At 45.4% G+C, this 13,894-nt stretch overlaps 1 protein-coding gene across 2 annotated transcripts in view; it reads left to right on the top strand.

Moving 5' to 3' along the window:
* EFHC2 (EF-hand domain containing 2) overlaps positions 1-13,894 on the top strand; it is a 202,536-nt gene that overhangs the window by 161,693 nt on the left and 26,949 nt on the right. For both annotated transcript variants that reach the window (XM_047844969.1, XM_047844970.1), the window contains 2 exons: positions 8,043-8,240; positions 10,163-10,255. In XM_047844969.1, coding sequence (XP_047700925.1) covers positions 8,043-8,240; positions 10,163-10,255 — 291 coding nt within the window. The remainder of the gene's footprint in view (positions 1-8,042; positions 8,241-10,162; positions 10,256-13,894) is intronic.

The raw sequence follows: 13,894 nt of genomic DNA, 5'->3' as shown, positions 1-13,894 counted from the left end.
TTCCACCCTACACTGTTAAGTCTCCCCATCTCTTCCTTTCTCTGTAGTCAGAGGAAATGATTTTCAATAGCTTATGCCTGAAGATGTTCATCAGGACGTCACTTGCGTAAAAGTTTGAGAAAAGCGCACAAAATACCCCGTGATGGAAGCATGGTTTAGCATTTTGGTTCCAGAAGAATATGTGGTAACATGACCCGTATTAGTTAAATGAAAAAAAAAAAAAGGCCATAAAATAACGTTCGCAGCTATTAAGACAAAGAAAAGACTATTAAGTACCCATGCATAGAAAAAGACTACAAAGAAGGATACTAAAATATTTAATGACTTGGTTATATTTGGGCAGTGGGAATGTGTATGGCTTCTTTTTCCTTGCTTTTATTATTAACCAAATTCTCTATATTTAGAAACGTGTTCCTTTCATAATGGAGTGAAGCCAATAAGTCTATATTTTAGAGTGTGTGTTGAGGAAGAATTAGGACTGATTATATCTTACTTGATGCGTTTTGGTATTAGTAAGACTTGACTTGCTAAATTGATTGTAAACACCTGGAGGGCACAGACCTAGTCTTGTTTAGCCGATGGTTTGTTCAGTATATACCTGTGGGCTTTTATGGGGTGTCCCTCCACGTAAGGTCCCCTGACTGTCACAGGGCAGCCAGGGAGAGTTAAAAACAAAAAGCCAAACAAGCAAAGTTTGCTTGGAGACAAACCTCGAACACAGGATGGGTGTTACCCAAAAGGAAGGTGCTAGAAAATGAGTGTGCTCATACAAGTATGCTTGTAAATGAAACGAATATTCCTTCCTTCCCTGCCCACATTGCAAGTGAAACGCCATCATCTACACTTTCATTTGCTGCTACCAAAAAATCTTGACATGATTTAAAAAACAAGAAAGCAAAAACACTGTTGTCCTAGCCCCCTTGAATGTTAATTAAATGGAATTGTACCAGATCGTAGAAGAATTATAGAGGAGTGGTTTTAAAGGGTTTCTAAAATCATACCTCTCTGAGGAATAGTGTTAATAATATACAGCAATTGCTCTTAACTACATGAAAATATCTCGTGTGTGTGTGTGTGTGTGTGTGTGTGTGTGTGTTGGGTTTTTTTGGTTTTTTTTTTTTTTTTTTGGCTACACTTAAGCAGCCCCAGAGTCGAGTGCACATCCTGGATTTCAAACTAAATAAATCAAAATTACCATGTACATTCCACTACCTGTCAAAACAGGAAAAGCCATAGTATGTGATGTGAAACGAAGATTAGAGCCGCAATGGAGAGAAAACTAGAAGCCTGCTTACATTTGGAATAAGAAAACAGGGTCAGTGATTTTCAGTGCAGATGTCCTTCTCTTGGAGAAAACATTTCAAAAAAAATCAGTTTACAGCGCAGATGTATTTGGCAGTAATTATGACACTGTCAAGAGATTCTTTAGCTTCCAGAGGACTTATTTCCGAGTCTAGCGTGCTTGCTTGTCATGAAGAACCTCACACGAATCAGGGGAATTTAAAGCTTGAGGTATTAGGTGCCACTGCCAATGAAAAATGACCAAAAGGAGGATAAAGCAGACGTATATGCAACAGAGAATGGAAGGGGGCACCTAATTTGATTTCTGAGGATTAAGCATTTGTGCAGCTTCTCAAATATATCTGTTATATAAAGAAAGGCGCACCTGGAGTTTATTACTTCATCACTTCAGACTTAATCCTGAATATGACTACTTAAAACAAGTGTGCCATGTTCCTTTTACATTCCGCAGGTAAATTCTGTGATTTCGATCGTCGGAAACATTTCACATTTTTCCAAGATAAGCTTGCTTATGAGAAAGTAACTCTTTCAGTTTAATCATTTTTTTTTTTATTACTTAAAACAAATTCGTAAGTAGGCTTCAGCCCGGCATGGGCTTGAACTCGTGACCCTGAGATCAAGACCTGAGCTGAGATCAAGAGTCGGGCACTTGACCGACTATGCCATCCAGGCACCCCTCTTTCAGTTTGGTACAACATGAAGAGATCTCTATTGTGGGATGATGAGAGTAATACAAACCGTTAGCGTTTATTGAGCATTTATAGTTCCCGGCACTATGCTAAATGCTTTTTATACCTTGCTAATGTAACCCTCAGTTTTCATTTATTCAGCCAACTATTTATTATACAGTGCTTACTTACTGTGTGCCAGGATCTACTTAAAGTGTTGGGGATTCAGCAGTGAACAAAATAGACAAATAGCCCTGTCCTTTGTGGAACTCACGTTCCAGTGGGGGGCTAAAGACGATATACAGAATAAGAAAGCAAATGATATACCGGGCTGGTGTATGATGAATGCCACCGAGGAGAAGAAATCAGAGGAGGAGAAGAAATCAGAGGAGGAGTCAGGGAATGCCAGTCTTTTAGAGTAGGGGTTACACTTTTTTTTTAAGTTTATTTATTTTGAGAGAGAGAGAGAGAAAGTAACAAGGAGAGAGGGAGGGGCAGAGAGAGGGGGAGACAGAATCCCAAGCAGGTTCCATGCTGTTAGCACAGAGCCCAACACAAGGGCTCGATCTCACAAAACCACAAGATCGTGACCTGAGCTGAGATCAAGAGTGGGATGCTTAACTGACTGAGCCACCCAGGTGCCCCAGAGGGGTCACGCTTTTAAAAAGAATGGTCAGAGAAGGCCTCACAAAGATGATACTCCAGAAGATGCCCTACGGGAGGTGAAGGACCAAACTGTGTAACTGTCTTGGGGAGGAGCATTCTAGGGTAGGGGTAGCAGCCAGTGCAGAGATCCTAAAGCTGGTATGTAACTGCCTTGTTTGAGGAAAAGCAAGGAGTGTAGTATGGCAGGTGCAGAGGAAAGAGGGGACAAGGCCCAAGAGATACAAAGGGGGACATCACGTCAGATATCACATCATGAGCCTTTTGGGTTCTACCTCAGGAGGGATGGCAAGCCCTCAGGGGGTTTTGAACAGAGGCATGACATGACCAACAAAGCAAACGGGCTCGTCCTGGCTTCCCAGATAAGGAACAGAGCTTCGGAGAAGTCTGGAAACACACAAGTTCAACAGTATGGCGGACTGGGGTGCTAGTGATGGGAAGGCGGGGTTTTCTGCTCCGCATGGGCAGCTTAGGCCCACAAGTAGAAGAGAAGGCCTGAGGGAGTGTAGGACGTGAGCAGGTGTGCCTGGCTTCTGATTAGAGAAAGTGGAACATTTTATTTGTTGAATATCAAATTGAAGGAAATGATCAAGAGTGCCAACCAGTTGTCATCAGAATTGCTGCTGTGTTTAATTTAGGCTCAACCTGATTTTCTTCTAGGTCTTCGGGCCCAAAGCTTGGACTCCTGAGCCCTTGTTTATGTTGAAACTGATTTTTTTAGTTGGCCCGGAAATTATTGCTTACGCTTCACCGATTCAACGTGTAAGAGAATGTGTTGCTTGAGTGGGCGCCTTTCATGGAATTATGTCTTGTAAAACTGCTTAGCATTTCATGTTTCAGAATTGCGCATAGTTACTTCAATGCCCTAGAGCAGTTTGGCATCATTTTTTTTGACTCTTATGACTTTAATTACAAAAACTGAGAGAGAATCATGGCAGCATCCCTTATAAGATTAACTAATACTGAGATGATCCGTATACGATATTAACGCCAGGAACACAGTACAATGTTGAGTAAAGGCAAAGGTGGTTGACATTTTGAGTGTTTTTTTTTTTTTTAATGTTTATTTTTCAGGGATAGAGAGAGAGGGAGAACAGGAATGGGAGCAGGGGATGGGCAGAGAGACAAAGACACAGTATCTGAAGCAGGCTCCAGGCTCCGAGCTGAAAGCAGCCAGCTGGACCTGGGGCTCGAACTCATGAACCGTGAGGTCATGACCTGAGCTGAAGTTGAACGCTTAACCAACTGAGCCCCCCACATGCCCCGCCGTTTCTGAGTTTTTTTGTTTTTTTTTTTTTTGTTTTTTTTGTTTTTTGTTTTTTTTTTTTTTTTAACATTTTTATTTATTTCTGGGACAGAGAGAGACAGAGCATGAACGGGGGAGGGGCAGAGAGAGAGGGAGACACAGAGTCGGAAACAGGCTCCAGGCTCCGAGCCATCAGCCCAGAGCCTGACGCGGGGCTCGAACTCACGGACCGTGAGATCGTGACCTGGCTGAAGTCGGACGCTTAACCGACTGCGCCACCCAGGCGCCCCCGTTTCTGAGTTTTTAAGATTAGCAATGGTCATCACAGAACACCAGATGAATACAACGAAAGCTTCTTTTGAGAATGCACTTCTATTTCCCTTAAATGAAGGCGCAGGAAGCACCAAGTTCAGACTTTGCTCTCAAACCACATTTCAGGTTCACTCGGAAGGTTTAAGTGAGGAAGGGCTTGTGTTTCATGGGAGTCGGACCTCTGTTTTCATGGCTCCTGCCAGCAAAAAACAGAATATGCAGAAAACAGTTTGGTCCTCTCCCTCAGTCGGTTAAATATAGAATTCCTAAGCGACCCAGCAGTTTTACTCCTGCATTTGTATCCCCCCAAATTCAAGACAGGCATTCAAACAAAAACTGGCACACCAGTGTTCACAGCAGCACTATTCACAGTAGCCCAAAGGTGGAAACGACCCAGATGTCTGTCGATGCGCGAAGGGATAAACAAAACGTGGTAGTTCACACAATGGACTATTACTCAGGCCTAAAAAGGTGTGAACATGAAAACATCACGCTAGGCAGGAAAAGCCAGACACAAAGGACAAGACTCTGGGATTCCACTCATATGAAATATCCAGCATTGGCAAATCTACAGAGGTGGAAAAGAGATTTGTGGCTGCCCCGGTGCAGAAGAGGGCGGGGAGGAAGGAAGGGGGGAGCAGAGGGAGTGCTTCTTCAAGGTGATGAAAAGGTCTGGGGACAGACAGAAGCGGCGGCAGCCCAACGTTGGGGATGCGCACCCCTGGTACGTTTTCTGTTCCGTGTGCTTTACCACGATACAAAGATGGAGGGTGCCACTCTTGAGAAGATCCTTCATTGTTGGTGGAGCCAAGTCAAGTTTGACCGGGTTGGGGGGGAGCCCAAAAGAAAAGGGGCACATGGTAAATGCCGGCAAAGGGGCAGCAGTCCTGGGACCTGCCGCACGGGCACACCGGCCACACCGGCCTCCACTCCGGGGACCCCTCTGTGTCCCCCCACGCCTGGGGGCGGTTTCAAGTCTGGGGCAGCTCGTCTGAAACCCTCACCTAAAGGCACGGGGAGCGGCGGGGTACCGAGCTGTTTAAAACCCGAGCACGCGGAAGTCCAGCAGATAAAAATTTTAACCGCGTTGAGGCCAGGACAACTGCAGTTTATCCAACGGAAAGGAAAATAAACTTTTAAGACCTGGTGGTGCTAGAACAAGTTTAGTTAAAGGTGCGCGGCAAGTTTCTGGTTACCACCACACCCGTTCTTTTCGCTCGTCCTGGGGAGTTTGCCATTTGTCCTCCTTCACACTGTTTCGGCCCCCAAAAGGAAAAAAACCTTCCAGGTGTTTTTTGTTTTTTGTTTTTTTATGATGATGAAAGCAATATTTGATACTTACAAAAGTTCAGAGAAAGCAGAAATTATATATAAAGGTATGTTATATATATATATATACATAAGTTATATATATAAAGATATAGATTATATGTATAAATACATATATATAGATACATATATGTAATGTATATAAAGAAATCTCAGCGATCAGGGACAACATTATAGATGCTTTGGCCTGTACCCTTCATTTTTTAAAGTTTTAATTGAAATTCCAGTTAACATACAGTGTCATGTCAGGTTCAGCGATTTGGCACTTCGATGCGATACTCCGTGTTCATCACGACAAGTGCACTCCTTGATCCCCATCACCTGTTTTCCCTGCGAATCTATAGGTACTGGAATCTTCACTTTCACTGGGATCGTGCATTTATCAATGCAGCATGGACATCTTTTGTTTTTTTTTTTTGTTTTTAAAAAAAATTTTTTTTTCAACGTTTATTTTTATTTTTGGGACAGAGAGAGACAGAGCATGAACAGGGGAGGGGCAGAGAGAGAGGGAGACACAGAATTGGAAACAGGCTCCAGGCTCTGAGCCATCAGCCCAGAGCCCGACGCGGGGCTCGAACTCACGGACCGCGAGATCGTGACCTGGCTGAAGTTGGACGCTTAACCGACTGCGCCACCCAGGCGCCCCAGCATGGACATCTTTCGTACAAGCAGATGCCAGTCAGCAACCTACTGTAAAAAAAATTTTTTTTAAGTTTATTTTTGAGAGAGGGAGACAGAGCAAGTGGGGGAGGGGCAGAGAGAGCGGGAGAAAGAATCCGAAGCAGGCTCCGCGCTATCGGCGTGCAGCCCGATGGCAGGGCTCGAACTCATGAACCGTGAGATGATGACCTGAGGGAAATAAAGAGTCGGACACTTAACCGACTGAGCCACCCAGGCACCCCAACAACCTGCTTTTTATGGCTGCGTAGCATTCCATTTTCCGCCCGTGTCATGACTGAGTATTCCGTGACCGGTGTTCTAAATGAGCTGCGGGCTTTCCTCGGAGAGATTTCTCCATGGTCACTTAGCCCTTTGTCAGAGACGGTTGGTGATTCCGGGTTTCTGAAATTACTTTCTCTGACTTACTTATGCTGATCAAGTGATAGCCCTCGAAGCAGAGGTCATGGACGGTAAAGGGAGTAGAGGTCTGTAAACGGTCAGCTTAATACCCACAGCCTTTAGGAAACTTTCCCTGGCTGAGCCCCAACTCCATCCAGTCATTCTGTCTTCTGTGTCCCAACAGAAGAGGGATAGAACAACATGCAAGGGCGTGGGCTTTGGAGCCAGACTGCAACTGTTCTCATTCTGGCTTGCGTGACATGGGACGTATTCGGTGCCTCAGTGTTCTCCTCTGTAAAGTGGGGATAGTGATAGCCCCTATCTTCTGAGCCAGATGAAATGATCCATGCCAGAAGTTTCTGGCAACGCAGGACCTGGCACATAGCTAGTACTCGACGGATGGCAAGGGTTATATTATTACTCAGTTCGTTCAAGCGGCCCTCCCAGTCTGTGGTGTTGAGAGACTAGGAGAGGCCCAGAGATCTTCGATGATCTTGAGAATGCCAAGAAATGCGTAAGAGAACTAAAAGCCGTTATTCTGAAAGACCAGTCTGTGAGCCGCAGAGCAAATACAATCTTGTATTCCCTTGCTTATTTGGGATTCTTGGGAACTGAATTATTCGCGGTAAGTAGATTTTCTAGAGAATGGAAGCTTATTCATGTAACCACTGTAACGGTTGGCATTTTAACTATTTTGATGTACTTCTTTCTTACACGTGCTGCATGGTTTATAGCTGTGGTATAGAGAATATACTGAGGACAACCCTGCCAGTTTGTTAGGCTCTGAGTCCTCATCGTTAATATGTTGTTGCTGTCATTTGTTGTTGTCGTTGTTGTTGTTTTAGCTCTGCCGCAAAATCTCAATGCCATTGTCTTCAAAAGCCTAAGACAGCTGTACCTTTACATCGTTCTTCGTTTTTTACTCTTTTCCTCTTGTTTTTTTTTCACTGGCAGGGCGTGTCGGTCTGAGTTTTTCTGCGGAGATGTTTATAATTGCTTTCTCCAACTCGAAAAGACCTTTCTAATGTACTGATTTATACATTTTATGCCTGGGAAACCAGAACCCCAAGTCTGTTACTATGTTGTGTAAAGTAAGGTTAATAGGCATTGAACGAAATCCTGTATTTAGTGGCAGGTGTTTTTTGTTTGTTTTTTATTTTTTATTCTTTATTCTTTAACCAAGGACTTTGAGAGATTCACTTTCTGGTTGCAGGCACTTCTCTGGTAGGAGTTTGAGTTTGGGGAAAATGCCATTTCATTTAGAAGCTGTAGTGCGTCCATCCCAGCACTGGTGCCTTCCTGCTGCTCAGAATTGAAATGGAAATTAAATTAAAGAAAAATAGTCACCTGTCCTCTGTGCAGTTGATAAAAATTTTATACGGTGGAGTTTGGATATTCTTGAGAGAAAGCAAAATATTGTTGTTAGATGCAACTTCATGAGCGTTTTCTCATTTTCTTTACAGAGACATAATGATGACTCTAACCGTTGGGAGACTCCTAGAACACGAATTTATAACCCTTGCACGTCACTACGGGGTGCCCGAGGACACGTGTCCTGATATGAACATCCTAATGGCGCAGGCCCACGAACAACTCAAGAAAAATACTTTTGAGAATTTTGAAAGACTCATTGCTACTTGTGTCTATGAAGATCGAGAAAAGTAAGTCTTTCTTTTCTCGATTTTAATAAATTTCTGTAGACCCGAGTAGTGAGCGGATTCACGTTTTATCCCAAAGGGCAGAAAGAACTTTGAGATGTCCCATTATACTCCCACTATATAGCAGAGGTCCTGTAAATCATTTTTGGTGAACATCTGATACACATATTTCATAGTGATGGTGACCTCTGTTTGCTGACGGAATACGGAAGGCCCGTGTATCTTCAAAAAAACAGGATGCCTCTTTGCATTTCCTTTTAATTGGTTTCTGAAAGCTTTCAGCCGTAACGTAGTAAAGCCAAATGTTAGAACGTTTCATTCAGAGAGGTCTTTTTCTTACATTATTTTAGTGATGACTGGGACTTACAAATGACCTTTATAATACAGAGAACAGGGAATTTACAAGGAAACGTTCTACAGAGTTGCTTTGAAATGATTTCTTCTTGAAAATAGTGAAGTTCAGCGTAGTCTATCTCTAATACATTTGCCATGTTTATATTGAGCTTTATCGAGTCATTTTTATAAAGTAGAGCCCCATCTTACCCACAGACCTGATATCATGGGGGGAAATACTCACGTGGAGTTAGAAAATCTTAGTTTTAACCCTAGCCTCTAATTTTGTTAGGCCCCACCACTGCCGTTTCTTTGCTCCCACGACCCCTTCCGCCATCCCCAGACCTGAAGTTTACATCCAAGTGGCCTGCTGTGTACCCGAAATATCTTTAAAGGTCCAATGGTTAGGGGCGCCTGGGTGGCTCAGTCGGTTGGGCGGCCGACTTCGGCTCGGGTCATGATCTCGCGGTCCGTGAGTTCGAGCCCCGCGTCGGGCTCTGTGCTGACCGCTCAGAGCCTGGAGCCTGTTTCAGATTCTGTGTCTCCCTCTCTCTGACCCTCCCCCATTCATGCTCTGTCTCTCTCTGTCTCAAAAATAAATAAACGTTAAAAAAAAAAATTTAAAAAAAGGTCCAATGGTTCATCTTAGTGATGAACATGAGTATTTTTTCCTAATCCAGAATAATACAGCCTCGTTGAGTTTTTGTAAAGATGATATTTTTCCTTGAACCTTCACACTTTGCCGAGCCTTCTGGAGGATGCGTGGCCTGAGCTTTGCATGACCCTGGCCCTGCCTTCCACCCCGGTGGGGACCCCTCCCCCAGGGTGAGAAGTGTGACCCTCCTTCACTAAAGGAATACCTCCTGGGCATTCCAGACCTCTTCCAGATCTGACAAGCTTCCGTTCTAGACATAAACGCTCTCTCATCATTTTATAACCTCTCTGTGAATAAAGCCGCCCGCTTTCCTTCCTACTGGTTCTCATTTTGCTTGGTGCCTAGAAGAATACTGGCCGAGTGAGAACACTGGACGAGCACTTCTGTGCCCCCCCCCGCAGCAGGCTGAGGAAAATGACTCTTGGGCTGCTCTGGAGAAACCCTCTGACAAAACTGAGGTGAATGTTAAGGCCCCAGCTGGGGCTTCCAAATTGCAAGGTTTGGGTCCAAGAAAAGACTAGAAAAACACCCTCAAGTCATTGAATACTTGTGTTGGAGGCTCTAGATGCCTGTCAAATTAAGAGATGTTTTCAAATATCAGAGCCATCTTTTGACCAGTGGTCAAGAAGGCAGACCAATTACTTAGAGCAGCACTCGTGGCCGCAGCCCTAATACGCTGTGCTGTCACCAACCAAGAGTCTGAATCGTGATGGGCAGGCCTTTGTAAGGACAGAATCTGATGGCTTATGAACTGGAAAAAGTTGGTGAAATGGCCATAGGACTGTTTTTCCTTACTGTGAATCCCCCTACCACCGCTGATATTCATTTCCGTGTGCAGATTCTTGGGAGGCATCTGTATTTTCTTTCCTACAGCATGTAACTGTTTACTCAAGAGAGACAAAATCTATAAACACCTGCCTACTCTGTTTTAATGCAGGAAAAAAGTGCTACCCACCAAAGACATCAGAAGGCTGTGCAAATCCTTCAGGTTACCTCTGACTGATGACCTCCTGGGATCCATACTGTCCGGGTAAGCGAGAGCTCCTCCCTCCGTGGGGTTTGTCCTGCACACTTTTGTGGGGCGGGGGGCTCCTCCTGATTGTACATTTACCTTTCATTATCCTTGATTGCCCCTTGACCGTTCCGGTTATGTTATTGACGACGCATTTCCATGTAAGTGTTACGAAAGGAAAAGTTGGTCATGGTTTTGAACGTTGGACAGCCTGTTCTGAATTGCTAGTCTATCTTTTTAACATTAAGACAGACACACGTAGGGGCGCCTGGGTGGCCCGGTCGGCTGAGCGCGGACTTCGGCTCAGGTCACGACCTCGCAGTTCGCGGGTTGGAGCCCCGCGTCGGGCTCTGAGCTCTGTGCTGATAGCTCGGAGCCTGGAGCCTTCTTCAGATTCTGTGTGTGTGTGTGTGTGTGTGTGTGTGTGTGTGTGTCTCTCTGTCCCTCTCCTGCTAGTACTCTGTCTCTCTCTCTGTCTCTCTCTCTCTCTCAAAATAAATAAAAAGCATTTACAAAAATAAAATAATATTTAAGACACACATACACATACACACAGGTTCCCGGGACAAAATGAAAACGTCCTACTTCATTGGTTTTGAGGGTATTAGATCTCAAATTCGGGGCAGATTTTTCAAAGCAGTAGTTCCTACTGGCTAAAGACATGTGGTAAGAGAGCCTAGTGTTACTAGCATAGGGCTCTGCCCTACTAGAGCCCCAGATGTAAACAGTGGCGATTATGATGTTGCAAAGGGAAAGCACCATGAACTGCTTTCTGAAACACCTCACTCTCCTGCTCAACGTCTACGTTTGACTTCCTGGCATCCGCCCTCCCAGCTACGCAGACTCTGGCATTATCCCAGCCCCTCCTCCGACTTGCTCATCTCGGTAATTCTGACATTTTGGACTGTGTTCTAGCCATCGTTGTCCTTGCTCTGAAGACATTACTTCATTTGCTTTGTGAGCACAGCTTCATGAATCAGAACTATTCTCTTCCTACCTTACATGAGGATGCTGAGGTTTAGGGAGATGAGGTGGTTTTCCCAAAGTCCCATAATCTAGAAGATGAGCTTGACAGTTCTACATCCTGCCTACTCCTTGGCAGCCGCTCTTTCCTCTCCATTCCTACCGTCTTCACTCTTGTTCTCACCCACGTTTCTTCCTGGCTATTACGGCGCCTCCACATTGGTCTTTCTTCCACCAGTCTCTAAATGTTTAAATCTGTCTTCACACGCAGCAGCTTAATATCTTCTAAGAGCCAAAATGTCATAGCACTGCTTTTCTACTCACGAACTCTCCGTAACCCCTCTTTCCTTTTCAAGGAAAGACCGAAATCGCTGGCTTTTCACTCCTTCTCCCCCTTCTGCATTGGGAGGCTTAGGGTTGTCAGTGGGAGCATTGTTTTCAGGCGGGGGCTGGAGTGGGGAGTCCTCATCTGAGACAAAAGGAACAGATAAAACTAAATCCCATGTGGAAGAACTAGGGTCTGAAGCATCAGAAGGGGACTCAATAGGGCCAATCCAGTTGGATGTAGCTGTGTGTTACATTGACCTGGGGTTATTTTCTGGAATATCAGCCCCAGGGTGCTTTTATTTGCTCGCATCAGTGTGAGGGAGAAGGCAGGTCATCCTGATGGAAAGGACCTGAGATGAAATAGGCCTAGGAGTCTGCTTTCTTCCGCCATCACATTCCCAAGACCACATGGGCTAGTTAGCATTTCACATGTCTATCTCCTGCTTCCCACTGTTAGTTAGTTAGTTAGTTAGTTAGTTTGCCTTTTCTCTTGCTCTTTCTTCAGTAGAAAATAGCTTCCAGTTTTCTTTACCTGCTGAAATCCTGCTCTTTCTCTAAGACTCACTTCGGGTAGCACCCCACCATGAAGCCATCTTAGATTCACTTGGCTGGCTGTGACTGACTCTTCCAGAAGATTCTCACAACACCGTGTTTCTCTTTTTGTCTCTTACCTTGTAACGAAGATTTGCGACTTGACGTTCGGTCCGTTCGGATACAGAGACCTGCTTTCAGCCTGTTTGATTTGCCGCCTATGAACAACCAGCGGGTTCGTCAGATCTTAACAGTTTCACCCTGCCTGGTCTCTTGTAGTCTTTGAATGCATTTGCTAGCTATGTGATCTTGTGCAAGATTTTTGACCTGCCTGAACCTCAGATTCTTCACCTCTAAAATGAGATAATACCGGGGCGCCTGGGCGACTAAGTTGGTTAAGCATCTGGCTCTTGATATGGGCTCAGGCCATGATCCCAGGGCCGTGGGATCGAGCCCCTCCGCTCAGTGTGGAGCCTGCTTGGGATTCTCTCTCTCTCCCTCCCCCCTTCTCCCCTGCTTGTGTGCTTGCTCTCTCTCTCTAGACTAAAAAAATAAAATAAAACCAAAAATACAATGAGATAATACCCACTTCCTGGCAGTTCTGAGGGTGACTTGAGATAACATACACGAAGTACCCAGCGCAGCACCTGGTACTGAGTATTGATCGGGGACTAGGCGAGAAGTTGAAGTCAGGGACCACAGACCACACACTCTGACTTCAAAGTGAACTGGAAGAAACTTGTGTCCCTCTACACAGAGGAAGCCTTGTTTTCAAACAGTTGGATCTGAAGGCGTTTCGCACATGAAGCTGTCTTCCCGTCAGGAAGCTGCGGATATTTATTAGATTATCTCTTATGGCCCCGGGGATGAGTTGTCCTGGAAAGTCCGGTGATGTGGGAGCCTGGCCTCTGGAGGACCTAGACGTTCCTTCTCTAACACTGAGGCCACCGAATCATCATCCTCTGCAGCCTGTTTTGTCTCTGCCTTTATGATTTGACATTAAAGGCAGAAAGACCGTTCCCCCACTTCCTTCGAAGATGTCCCGGGCACGGCACACATCTGCCTCCGAGCCCAGCTCGGCTTTGTGGAGGTCATCCCTCCGGGTTGCTAAGCGGACTGTGTTCAGTCCAGCTCTGCCTCTGATTGTGCGGTGACCCTTCTCTTCACTCAGGGGAAACTTCAGACCAGTCAGATTAGAAAATGTCTCATTCCCAGTCCCCTCTCCCTCCCATATGCCCCGCCACGATCTGGGTCGCATGCTTGGGGTTTTGCATCATCTCCGCAGATTCCTTTCAAAGACGGCCCTAATTCCTAACGGACCCATCAGCCTGCAGCTTACATTTCTATTCTGCATTCTTATTGTTCCCCACAGACTGCACAGGGCTTTCCAGAGCCTTGACCAGACTCTCTTTCTGCACAGCCCTCCTGTGGCATGCCACGCCAGAGCCCCTCTGACGTCTGCCACGTCCTGTGGGAGGCAGGCCTGGAGCGTGTTGTTCTGGTTCAATGCACGCTCCGTCCGAGGGCGGTTTTACCTGCGGCTGTGTGCGCTCAGTTCAGGCGCCGGAAAACAACATGGCTGCAGATTTGACTGATTGTCTCTCACCCCAGTGATGGTTACTCGCGTATTTTTCCTAACCCCGTTGTTTTAGTATCGAGAGTTCCCTCTGCTGCTCTTCCATTTTTTTTTCTTTCTTTCTTTTCTTGTGATTCAGTTAGGGCTTTTCCTGAATTAGCCCAGCTCAAGCTGGGATCGGGACTTCAAAATCGTGTTCACATCCGGTCACCTGAGGCCCCACCAGTCCGTGGCATGAAGTCACCTTAGTTACCAGACGG

The sequence above is a fragment of the Prionailurus viverrinus genome, chromosome X (genome assembly GCF_022837055.1).
Source record: "Prionailurus viverrinus isolate Anna chromosome X, UM_Priviv_1.0, whole genome shotgun sequence".
Taxonomy (NCBI): domain Eukaryota; kingdom Metazoa; phylum Chordata; class Mammalia; order Carnivora; family Felidae; genus Prionailurus; species Prionailurus viverrinus.
Note: the sequence above shows the minus strand (reverse complement) of the source record. Positions and strands in the feature narration are given on the sequence as shown.